This window comes from Hipposideros armiger, unplaced genomic scaffold (assembly GCF_001890085.2).
Source record: "Hipposideros armiger isolate ML-2016 unplaced genomic scaffold, ASM189008v1 scaffold_46, whole genome shotgun sequence".
In the NCBI taxonomy this organism is placed as follows: domain Eukaryota; kingdom Metazoa; phylum Chordata; class Mammalia; order Chiroptera; family Hipposideridae; genus Hipposideros; species Hipposideros armiger.
Genome location: NW_017731396.1, coordinates 2,400,725 through 2,413,531, shown reverse-complemented (window position 1 = coordinate 2,413,531; position 12,807 = coordinate 2,400,725). Strand labels below are relative to the sequence as shown.

General features: G+C 55.9%; 1 protein-coding gene across 1 annotated transcript in view; it reads left to right on the top strand.

The window, feature by feature from the left end:
• The first annotated feature begins 951 nt into the window (after positions 1 to 951).
• Positions 952 to 12,807, top strand: part of TNFRSF1B (TNF receptor superfamily member 1B) — a 44,545-nt gene continuing 32,689 nt past the window's right edge. The window contains exon 1 of the mRNA XM_019639702.1: positions 952 to 1,122. Within this exon, the coding sequence (XP_019495247.1) occupies positions 1,045 to 1,122 (78 nt within the window). The 5' untranslated portion in view covers positions 952 to 1,044. The remainder of the gene's footprint in view (positions 1,123 to 12,807) is intronic.

Here is a 12,807-nt window from a genome sequence, read left to right as displayed (position 1 = left end):
GCCCCGCTCTGGGCCCCCACGACTTCCTAGACAACATCTGTCCCAGTCTCTGTTTACTTGTCAGCCACCTGGACAGGAGACTCAAGAAGGAAGGCAGGACAGGGTCTGGCTCACTGAGAAAGGCTTGAAGAATATTTAAGGCTAGATGAACAAATGAATAATAGTAATAACAGCTAAAACGTACTGGTATACAGAGCTTATTAAGGTATATATATATATATATATATATACACACACACATATATACATATATATATGTATATATGTTGGGTTGTCGGAAAAGTCATGACTCATTTTGACAACGAAAAACATAGAAAAATACGTCATGACTTTCCCGACAACCCAATAATTACTTTGTAAGTATGCATACATACACAATACATACTATATTATGGATATTATGTATTTTTTAATCTTCATAATAACTCTATGAGGTTGATGCAGAGATTCAGACCCAGGTGGTCTGGCTCTAGAGTCTAAATGAGTGAATGATCTAGAACCGCAGTGGTCTCCCAGAACTACTGTCAGTGTTGTGGCATGATTTTCCAAATTAGTGTCACACCCCAACAGGAATGGGGCGCCTGCAAGGGTGGGAGGGGTCGCAGGGCAGATGGAGGGGCACAGGCTCAGTCAGGGCAGCCACAAACCTGGTGGGAGCCTGTCCCCAATGCAGGTCTCCTGCTCCCACATTGGGAGGGGGATATTAGGGGCGTGGTCCTTAGAGGGAGGCTGAGGGCTGGGAGTGGCTGACGCTGGAAGGTACCGACTCAGAGCCGGGTTTGCAGAGTGGGGCCAAGCTGGGCCCTGTCGGGGTGAGTCCGGGTCTGGGTGCCAGGCAGTCCGTTTTTGGGGGGCGTGGGGAGTGGGAGGAGGCAGGAGGAGGCGTGTCCTCTAGCCCCGCCCTACCTCCCTCCGCCTTAAGAGCGCCGGCTTTCGCTTTCAGTCGGAGGCGCTGGAGCGCAGCGGAGCCCGAGTAAAGGCGCGAAGAGTGAGGGGTCCGGCCGGCGGAACCCCGCCCGCGCTCGGCCGCCACCACTAGTCCCCATGGCGTCCGCCGCCGTCTGGACCACGCTGGCAGTTGGACTGCAGCTTTGGGCCGCGGGCCACGCTGTGCCCGCCCAGGTGGGTGCCTCGCGCTGTCCACGGGGAGCGCCCTCACGCCCACCGGGGCTGGCGCGCATCCCCCAACCCTGAGGGGTCCTGGCTAGGGCGCCGAAGAGCCACGCCCCCCCTCCCCACCGGATCAGAAGCGCTCGGCGCTGGAAATCTGCTGGGGACTCTGGTTGGGCACATATGCGCCAGGGGCCCCTAAACTCTGTCCCTCGGTCAGTGCAGGCCAGGGCGTTTGGGGATCCCAACTAGATCCCAGCTAGACTCTGGACCCCAACCCGTTACCCCTGCGACTGCCACGACCAAGCTTTCCTTCCTGTGGGGCGAAGGGGGTGGTCTGTACTGGGGCGCTGCCCCCACCGCCAACACCGGGCACCCGCTTCAGATGACTTCCTCCTCCTCTGGGCCATGGTTTTCCTCTTTCTTAGAAATACAACGGTGTCTTGCCTGAAAGCACAGAGCCAGTCATCCAGTAAGCGCTTAATAAGGGCGCACTGGGCTGTCTCCCAGTGCCGTTTGCCCAGACCCCTTCCCCAGGAGTCACCTGATGTGTCCAGCAGCCATTTTAGAGCCTGTTCTCTGTGGGCACCAGGGAAGCGGGGAGGAGACAGCGTCCTCACGTTCCTCTGGGCTGACCTCCCCTGAGGGCCTGTGCAGGAGCTCTGGGGACATAGGTGAGAGAGGACTTCTGGGTGACGATCAAGGCAGACATGATCTCTAAGGGGCTCCAGGAAAATGGAGAGAGCAGAACCCCCAGAGCTGTTCTTCAGTGCCGACTGTACCCACCATAAGAGCAAGCTAGAGGTATGGCTTGTCCTCTGCCTCTTTTGGCTGTCACCACGGTCTGGTAAGATAGAGGGACCCATTTTACAGAGAGGAAAAACTGAGGCTCAGAGAACTCCTATTTCATGGCAGGGCATGGGGGAGTGCTCTTCCATTCCCCCGGTGCCTGAGGATGGGGGTGTGCATTCATCCCTTCTTTCTGATCCTACTCAGATGAACACATGGTGTGCTCACACTCACGTCTGGACATCTTGACCCGGAAGGAAGGTGGGAGGTGGCATGGGCTCACGTGGTCCTGTGAGGTGACTCACTGGCCAAGGCTACAGACATCTTTAGCGTCCAGTTCTGGAGAGCCGAAGTTGGAGGTTGTTGGACCAGAGTTGAGTCATCCACAGAGGGTGTCAGGGTGGGTCCTGGGGGGCTGCCCCACAGGTTGTCCTGGAAACAGAGGTGGTCCTGGGTGGTCTTCCAGTCGGGCGAGTCCCAGCTCTGAGAACTGAGCTTGGATGCTGACGGCTGTAGTCCCCAGCCTGAGTGAAGTGCCTCGAGGGGTGTCACCCTGCTTTGGTGGCTTGGGAGCCCCTGGGGGAGGAGGCACAGGGCTTCTCTGCGGCCTAGGGGACACCAGACCCGAGTCCTGGAGTTGTTGGAGGGGTTTCCCTTGCGTCTCTCACTTCCCTCCCCTTTTGACCAGCTCCTGTGTCAGTCACTCGGGTTCCCTCCATCTGGGACGATCTCCACAGCCTCCCGGGGGGGGGGTGTCTCCTGGTCCCTGCGCCCTCTCCCACCGATCCTCTTTGGTGGCATCACTGAGGAGACCCTCCTCAAGTTGGAACATCTCTCTCCCTGCCTGAGAAGCCTCCTGTGGCTCCCAGTGACCGAGGCAGAAACTCCCCCAGGTGTCCCAGGCCAGAGCGAGTGAGGTATCCGGTTCCTGCTACCACCTCTCTGCATCTGTACCCTATGCCCTGTGAAACATGCATACCCCATGCTGTCCCTTCTCCATGATACACCCTTTGCTCCCATCCTTCAGGGCCTTTTGCAAATGCCACCCCCTGCAGGAAAGCCTTTCTTCATTTGATCTTGTCCCCTTTGAACCTCCAGACCCCTTGTCCCTCTGGAGGACAGACTACATTCTGCTTTTTAGTCTAGTTGTGCCTTGTCCATCCCAATAGTAGAAAGTTCCTTGAGGGCAGGGACTGTGGGTCCTCGTCCTTCACATTATTACCAGCGCAATAGCTCCAGTTGTTTTGGAACACCTACTAAGTGCCAGGCACTGTGCTAGGACTTGACTACAAAACCTCACTGGAATCTTCCTTACAGCAACTCCTAAAAGGCAGATGGTGCTGTTCCCATTTAGAGATGCGGAAACTGAGGTTGAGAGGTTATGATATTTGCCAGGATTACAGAGCTGGGCTGTGGGTGGGGTGGGTGGGATGTGAATGCAGATCTGCCTGACTCCAAAGCTCTTTGCACTATACCCTCCCTGTGCTGGTATCCCTGCTCTGGCCCCTAGCTGGGTCCCTGGCACACAGTGGGTGCTCAGTAATGTTAGCTGTAACTAGATTGATCAGCTCATGTGACCTAAGCTGGCTGAAGGTACTGCAGAGTCATTGTGTCATCAGGGCTCTTGTCTCCTTTGAAAGCTGTATTTGTTGGCTAGTGTGGAATGCATCATTCATTCATCTAGTCATTCATTCATTCATTCATTCATTCATTCATTCGATAAGTAAATGCCAGTAAAGCTGGCAGGATAGGTGAGTGCTTGGTGCCCTGTGATAGGATGGGGGTGGGGGGAACCAGCAGTCTGGCTTTTGTTGTTGCTGGGGAGGGGACTGAGGGGTCCCTACCTGCTGGGTTTGACCTATGTACTCCTGGAAATCTTGAGACGGAGGGGCTGCTGTTTGCCTCCTCAATACCCAAGGGCCTGGGGCTAGCTCAAGTTGGAGGAGAGCTTGGGGGCTCCCAGGCTGGCCTGGGGACACTGGCCATTGGAGTGGAGATGGATGACCCAGGGTATCTGCTGTCCAGGGATGTCCCTTTGCCCCCTGCCTGATAGCCCAGAGGGGAACCTGTGTGCTGAGGATGTGGTCCACTGGTTGGGCACGCCTTCAGAGGGCGGTGGCCAGCTGGCCAGGTACCTTGATGTAGTGCCATCATCCACTCATTCCCCTAACATTATGGACACCACCTCTAAGCCCTGCCCAGTACTGGGCTCTAGGGACCCCGAGATGACCATGACCTAGCTCCAGCCTTGTAGGAGCCACGCTGTCAATGGTCACAGACTTGGGCTCTGCCTCTAACTGCCCTTGTCACCAAGGCTAAGTTACTGAGCCTCTGTTTTCCCACCTATGGATGTGAGACGCACTTCCTACCTTGCCTTCCTCTTAGAGCCGAGTGGGTATGAAAGGCTTTGGGGAGGATAAGGCTGAGAACTTGCCTGGCATTCTTGTAGCAGAGAATGGCCCTCACTGCCATCCTGGGGCCTAGCCCAGTGGCTCCTGGAGTGCTGTGCCCCCCCAGGGCTGGGAGACGTTTTATGGCCCTAACCATTCAATGCTTCCTGGAGGAACAGCCAGGAAGATTGGGAGTGGGGGGAGGGGAACTGGGGGGAAGCGTTAGATGCCAGCCATTGTGTATGTGTGTGTGTGTGTGTGTGTGTGTGTGTGTGTGTGTGTGTGTGTGTTACATTCAGCTCTACACATCAACTTAGTTCTCAGCTTTATGCCATGCTGGCTGCTTTACTGTTCCTCAGACATGCCCCCTCCCCACACCTGCCTCAGGGCCTTTGCACTTGCTTCCCCTCTGTGCCTTGCATGTTCTCCCTGCTGATAGCCCCTTGTCTCATTCCCTTACTTCTTTCTGCTCACATGAACTCTTCTCAGAGAGGCCTTCTTTGACCATCGTGCCTAGAAAAGCTCCCACCAGGCACTCTCGCTCCCTGACCTGCTGTTTTCCTATGTAACACTCATGACCTATTACGTATCTTTCACTTTTATTGTGTCTTCTCAGTAGCATGCACGCACGCTGAGGGCAGGGACTTGTTCACTGCTATAGACTCATGGCCTAGCATGGGGTTTGTCATTCTCAGCGCTCTTGAATATGTGGGCTATGTAGCTGTTATGGGGTCTGCCCTGCACATCATAGGATATTTAAGCAGCATTCCTGGCCTCTACCCACTAGATGCCAGTAGCATGTTGTGACAATTAAAAATGTCTCCAGCTGTTGCTAAATGTCCCCTGGGGGGAAATTACCCCTGATTGAGAAGCACTGGCCTAGAACAGTGCCTGTCATATAGAAGGTGTGCAAAAAATATTGAGTAAGTGTCCAAAAGTACTCATCTTACCTTTAGAGTGACCCTATTTTATGGATGAGACAGAAGAGTTTGAAAAGCCAGTGGTGACAGGGCAGGGTTCCTGTGTGTCTCCCTCTCTCTGGGCTGTGTCTACTGGCTTGTCTCTTTGCTGTATTGGATCTGCTGAGGCCAGGAGTGCTCTCCCCAAAGCGCTCACCCCCTCACGTCCCAACTCTGGCTCGTGACGGGGCCACCCACTGGCAGTGACTAAGGGTCCCAGTGGGCATGTGACATGCCCGGAAGCAGGCAGGGAGGGAAGCTAGGGCTTAGGGGTGCCACTGGAGAAACAGGAACAAAGTGGAGACGCTGTGGCTCCCAGTTCCAGACACCCTGCCAGCCACAGAGAAGCAGTATTGATGACTTAGGAGAAGGGCCAGGCCTCCGATTTAGACAGACCTCAGCACAAATCTTTATTTTGCTATTTACAGGATGACCTTGGCAGCTCTTTCCGTCTCTGGGAGCCTCTGTGTTCCCGTCTGTAAAATGGGAATGATCCTGTTTTACCAGCCAGGGAGTGAACCCTGGCTGGTTGTCAGGATTAAAAGGACTTTCTAGGCTGTGTAGCCTGCTGGCGGCTATTTCAGCAATCATGGCTTTGCAGGGCCTGACCTGACTCTGGGTCCCAGGGCAGTTGTGGGCGGAGATGCTCTGCCCTGAGCCCCAGGGCCCTGAGGACAGTTTTCTTCCTGCCTAGTGAGGCTTCCTGCCCAGATGCCCCCCTGCTGGGCCTCTTAAACCAGCTGCCCACCTGCCTGGCCTTAGGACCTAGGCAAATGGCACAGCCTGTGGGGTCAGAAGTCATTACTCTGTCCCTCCCCACTCCTTTCAGTGAGTGACAGGCGCTATATGTCATTTGAGGGTGAGTGAGGGGTACATTTGCCCCTTAGGACCTACTTAGCACCTTTTAAAGTTTAGGAGCCAGACCCTTTGGGGCCGGAACTCAGGGAAACTCCATGCTGTGGGCCTCCACTGCTGGACTTGTTGTCTGGAACCCATGGATTCAAGGAAGCCGTGAGGGGGGACTTGGGGGGGCAGTTTCCTCGAAGAAGCCCTCTGTCACTGGTGGTGGGCACCCCGCTCTGAGCCCCATAGGCCTCCTTCACAGCCCAGGGCTTTGGGAGTTTTTATCCCCCTTCTGCCCAGCTGTTGACCGCGGGGCTGGGACTCTGAAGCCCAGGGTCCACCCCTCTGGGGCCCACTGTCATTTTCCACCACGGCACGTTGTGAGGTCACAGGCGGTGGTGACATCACTGTGGTTTGGGTGCACGCCTGGAGGAGGAAGTGTCTGTTTACCGAATGGGGTCTGGAAGAGTAGATTTCCTTCTGCCCCGAGTGTGAGCCGTGCTGGGGACGGGGCAGCTGTTCAGGAGGCCCCAGAGTCCAGCTCCGGTCTTGTGTCTGCCCCATTTTCCTGTTGACTGTGAAACACAGCCCTACCATTCTGAGCTCCCATGTCACCTTCGCAGAGGTGGAGGAGCCATCTCCGGTGTCACCTGTGCAGGTTTATAATCACTGGACTTGATCCTTCCGAGAACAAGAAGGCCCGTTAGCAGCGCCTTCCCACCCAGCTGACTTCCCAGGCCCCAGGTGGGCCAGCTGCCCCCTGGCCTTTGGTAGCAGACACAAGTAGGCACGCGTGAGAAAGCTGGCAGTGTGGAATGACTTCGAGGGCCACGGGGCGAGTCCCTTCCAGGAGCGCTGGGCTCTCGAGGCGCCAGTGAACCCTCGCTCTGTCCCTGGCTTTGGAGCTGGGGTCCGGGTTGACCCAGCAGCTCTGACCAGAGGCAGGGCAGGAATCCCCAGGGGGTTTTGTGTGTTTTGCTCTACCATCTAGACAGTGGCCCACCCATGTGTTTCAATCTGAGCTTGGCCTGCAGTGGGTATGGCTGATGTGGCCACGGGTTCAGGGAATTGAGTGGGCCTGAGGGTGACAGCAGAGCGGGAAGGAGTTTGGGGGCAGGCGGGCAGGACGTCTTCCTGCCTGTCCGTGGGAGGCTTTCTCAAATGCCTTTCAGGAGAGATGCCAGAGGCTGCGAAGTGACCCGAGCCCAGGGCTGGGGATCGGGGGTCAGACCCCCAGTCCTGGCTTGGCCTCTCGCTCGGGAGGGCTTGGCTACTTTCTTTCTCCTCTCTGAACCTCAGCTGTGCCAGCTGCAATCTGAGGTCTGCAAGGACCTCACTCACCTGCGCTTTAGAGTCGTTTGGCCTCTAATGTTATACTGGGCGAGGTGACGAGGGGAGCTGGGGGCTTTGGGCAGGCGGCGGAATGCAGCTGTGGCCTCCACGTGGCCCTTGCTCAGAAGGCCCAGGTCTGGACTGGACAGTGAGTCTCTAGGGAAGGGATCCCAGCACGTTGCCTTAGTTAGCGGGACTCCTGCCAGCATCCTGGGCACCCCTGCCCGTACTTCTTTCTGCTGACCCACAGCCCAGCTTCTGTCTGCCACTCACAGGGGCTCCAGGTTCAACTTGTCCCTGGTGAGCCTGTCACCTGCTGCTCCAATCTCTTGCTCCTCTGGAGTCACGAGCCCCAAATCCCGCTAAGACCGGTCCTCCCTGCAGTCTTGAGTCCCTCCTCCCCCAGCTCATGGAATGATCTACTTTTTTCCTCCCCAACCCCCACACCCCATGGCTTCACTCTCTTCCTGGCCTGGCCTCTTGGGTCACTGCCCTCTTCCTTTTCTGACTCTGCTGCTCTCCAGGCCCTCTTTCACAATGACCACACAGGGATCTTTCTAAAAGCTGAGCCTTGGGGGTGGGAAGGGTTGGGATGAGTACGTACCAGGAAGAAGGCACGGAGGCAGGAATAGCCGGGGATAATGGCTAGACCATCGTAGTTGGAGCAAAAGACTTGTTAGGGGCATGGATGGTACATGAGGCGATAAGCTGTTTGGGGCCAGTTTATGGAAGTAGAAATGAGTAATACTGATTATATTAAAAAATTGTACCGACTCTAATTTTTGGAGTGCTTGCTAAACACTGTACCTGTGTTATCTCATTTAATCCTCATAACAGCCCCACAAGGTATGCACTGTCATCAGTTCCATTCTACAGGTGAAAAGACTGAAGTTCGTTAACCTCATTTATTAAAAAAATAATAATAACTCCTCTGATGCTCCTCACCCATAAGAGGGGGAGTCTGGATTCAACGTCAAGTGTCTTTAGAGTCCATGCTTTCGGCTACCACACTCACCTCCTATCAGGAGCTGAGATAATGGGGAGCCACTGATAGATAGTTTTTGAACAAGGGAGTGACGAGAACAGAGAGTATGTTAGGGAGATCACTCTAGCCTCCGTGGGAAGGACAGACTATTGCAATAATTTGGGCAAGAGCTGTGGGCAGAGGAAGTAGCAGCAGAACAGGAAGGAAAGAGCGAAGGCTTCAGGGAGGAGAAGGAGGCCTTTGGACTGGACAGAAGACCGAGGGTGGGGAAAGAGGTACTCAGGAGAGGGGCAGCTGTGCCCCTCCACCCAGCCCTGCAGCATAGGCCCTTCTGGCCTCAGCCCTGCCCCAGCCTGAGCCAGGTGACCTTATTCTGGTCACTGTCAGCCTCACGTGTTCCTGGAATTCTTGTGGTCAGCTCCCCGATGAGCCTGGCCTCGGTCACCCTGGCCACTGCTGGGTGAGCGTGAGACTGTGCAGGGCTAGCATACTCACCTCGGGTGTGAGATGTGATGTGCCTCCACTGGCAGGGGACCTGTCTGACTCTGCTGTCGGAGCACTTTGGGACCCCTGAGCTCCTCTCTGAGCTTTGGTTTTCCTCAAGGGTAAGGTGGAATGAAAACATTCCTTGCTGTTACTTCCCACTGGGGCTGGGAGACGCTGGGAGAGTGCAGCGAACCGAGAGCTACAACTGGTATTCAGGGGGTGCTTCATGGGTGCCAGGCAAGGGTCTAATGCACTGCGCCCACCGGGTGCCTTTACTCCTCACAACCCCCCAGGGCGGGGTACCATCACACCCCCGTTTTATGGGAGAAGCAGTTGAGGCACAGACGTTATGATCTCCGTGTTCAAGGTCTCCGCTCACTAGACACAGAACCGAGATGCCACCCCAGGCAGTCGGGCTCCAAAGCTCTGTGCTTCAACTGCCACCCAGATGTAATGGTGGTCACGGTGGCTGTGGGGGGCTCTTACTGAAAGCTGCCATCCAGTCTCCTCCCGCCCCCCCCCCGGGGATGCCTCCCCCCTTTCTTCCTAAACCCGTTTCCTGCCCAGTTCTCATGCTAGCCCCAACTCATTTCAACCAATGGAAATTAGAACTTTTGCTTCTGTTCAACAATTCAGCATCTATTGGGCATCTGCTGTGGGCCGTGCACTGGGCTGGGTGTAGAGCGATGAGTAATAAAAACCCTACGAGTAACGTTCTGCTCTTATGACCAGCCAGCACAGCGCCGAGCACTTCACACAAGTTGACTCAGTGAATCATAACAGCCCTATGAGGTGGGCACTGTTTTCTCCCCGTTTTATAGATAACAAAACTGAGGCTGGTTGAATGGCACAGCTGGGATTAAAACCTGGGTGGCTGGCTTAGCGCTCACACTAGCACGCGTGCAGAGGAGCGCATGGCCCCTGCCCTAAGGGGGAGACACAGGAAAACAAATAATTAACCAAAAAAAATATGGTCTGGGCTGTGTAGAGATGTACCCAGGCTGTTGTGGAGCTCCCAGAAGGGACCTCTGACCCCATTTGGTGGTTTGGAGAAGGTTTCCTTGAGATGGCGTTGGAGAGGACTTTTGAAAGAAGCTGAAGAGTTAACCCTGAAAAGGGGGGGGCGAGGGTAGAGGAATGAGCTGAAGTAAAGGCTTAGAGGAGGGTGAAGGAGCCAGGTGCTGCTCTGTGAGGCTGTGAGGGGTGATGGTGCAGGGGGAGGTGAAGACGGGGTGGGAGACGCTGTCAGGGCTGGGCGCTGGGGACAGTGAACTTGGGCCAGGAGGCAGTGGTGCCAATGGAAACTTTTAAGCAGAGCCAGACTTGGATGTAGGAAGGTTGTTTCAGGTCCATCGGGAAAGACTGGGACCAAGAGTGAGAAGGCTCAGCTGGCAAGAGATGCTGAGCGTTGTGGGGTGCGAGAGCCAGGAGGAGACTGAGGAGGCGATATCGACAGGTCGTGGTGGGGGCAGAATGAAAGGGTTGGGGTGTTCTCTGCAACTAGACTGAGGATTCCTTGGGGCCAGGCACTACGCCCTGGCATCTTTGTGTCCCGGCACTTTACACAAAGCCTTGCACTGAGAACCGGATACCAGCTTGGGCTTCCTGTCTGCCCCCAGCTCACTTCTAAAGCAACATCACAGGGAGCAGGACCGGAGTGGGATGTGTCACCCCTGGGCCACCACCTGTGATGTGGTTGGTCCTTCCTGACGCAGAGGCTGATCCTCTCCCCGTGACGGCAGACGAGCCTCCACCACCTGGTCGTCACTGTGTTGTCCTGGACTGATGTGGCTGCACCCCACTGTCCATGGGGCTCCCGCAAACCCCCTAAGATGGAGGCCCAACGGCACTGCTGCTTCTCACCACACCCTGGGGCCCCCGGGACCTGCTATGCAAATGTGGCGGTTTCCGTATTGCTTAAAGACAGTTTCCACCTGTGTGGGGGTCCCCGGGTCCCTAGGCAGACACCTCTGCCCTTCCTCACAGCTGCGGTGTCTATCCCTGGGACCCTGGAGACCCTTTAGCGTGGAAGAGTCACTGAACCTGCCTGTACCTTGCCCACTGTGTGTTCGCGGAGGAGTCACTTGTCCATCGCTGGGCCCCTCGTCTGTAAAGTGATCACAGGGCATAGAATTGTCCAAGGATGCAGAGGCAGGTGTACCTGTGACTGGCTTCTGTCTAGGGCTGGCTGGCAACATGGCATTGGACACAGCGTCGAATCTCTGGAATTGGGTCTGTGTCTAAAATGCAGTAATACTGACCTCACTGGGTTTGCAGGGATAGAACAAGAGACTGCATGTGAGCGTGCCCAGCAGTGGGCACAGAGTGGGCACTTCTCCTGGGTCTGGACAGTCTCTGTCACTCTTTCCAGCTCTGGGAAAAGGCTAAATTTGAGAGAAGCACTACTCTCCGAAGCCTGAAGCTTCTCCCTGTGGCCTCCTTCCGGCCTCGCCCCCTTTCTGCCCTTAGCGGGCACTCAGTGGATTCCTGCCCAGCCAGGGTGCTCCCGGGGAGGCTGGAAACGTGACTCCATCTCAAAGGTCCTGGCATCTAAGGGGCGTCTCCAGAAAGTGGAAAAGCCTCGAAGACCCCAAAGATGCTGCACTAATGGTGGCGGGAAAAGCAGAGGGCACCATAGTGCTTTCAGATGACACGTGTTGATGGCAGCCAGCTAGCTCTTCCTCCTCCGGGCCTGGCTCGCTTTATCTTCCTCTCTCTCACTGTCTATTTATAAATAGGAGAAGGGACTGCGGGCCCCCACCTTGGGGTACATGCAGGGTCTTGGGCTGGGAAGGAAGTCAGCTGGTGCGCGGTTGCCCAATACTCAAGAGAGAGCTGATGTGGACTCCGGGATCTGAGATTGGCCTGGCTTCCCGGGCTGTGCCCCTCACCTTGAACTCGTCTCCTCCCCCAGCCCCTGGGTCTAGGCTTCTAGCTGTGGTTTCTGACCCTCCAGGGGGAATGGAGGGAGGGCGTTAGGAAGGGAGGGGGCTGCCGGCTGGAAGGGCCTTGCCTGATTGGCCGGGTGAGTCTTGTCTGGCTGTATCTCTCTCTGCCCTTGGCAGGCCTCGGAGGCTCACATTCTTTTAGGGACTCACAGCCACATTGTTGTTCCTTATCCTGGACACTGTGTCCTCTGGCCACTTAATGGACCTCCAGCCTCTGGGTTTTGGCCACTCACCCAGACGCTTTATTTTGGGGTCCCATCACTCCTCTAGGTGTTTCTCTTGAGTAAAGTCCCTTTGAGACAACCTGAGGCCACGACCTTAGGAAGCCCGCATCTGGCCTGTGAGTCTCTCCCCCTTCTTTGCCCCAGTGAAGCCCTCACCCCAGTGTCATAGCAGCTGGCCTGCCATGGTCTTCTACTTTAGGCTTCTCAAGGGATTGGCCTGGGGCCAGCCTGTGGGTGACCCCATAACTCCAAGGGTCACAGGCCAACTTCCCCATACTTGCCCCTCCTTTGCAAAGCCCACATGGGCCATCTAGCACCGCACTTGAACTGGGCAACCTGTGCCCCGGGTCTTGGCCTCACCTAGCCCGTTCTCAGCTGAAGCCAAGGCAGAAGGAACCCAGTCCTAATGTTCTGTCTGACACAAGTCTACGGCTCAGGGCCTTTGCAGACCCTCAGACCCGAACCCCACCCCCTCCCGCCCTCCTCTTCCCCCCCGCCATGGGTCCCCTGGGAGTCTGGGAGAAGATGACAGACCCAAGTTAAGACCTCTTGCCTTTGCTCCTACAACAACTCCAGGAGGAATCAAGGCAAGGCATTATGTCACCATTTTACAGGTGACAATGCTGAGGCTCAGAGAGCCCATGCACCCAGATCCCCTAACCTAAGCCTAACGCTTCTCCTATGATGCCAGGGGTCTGTACCTGGGAGGGCAGACATCTCTGGCCCTTTTCTTCCCAGAGG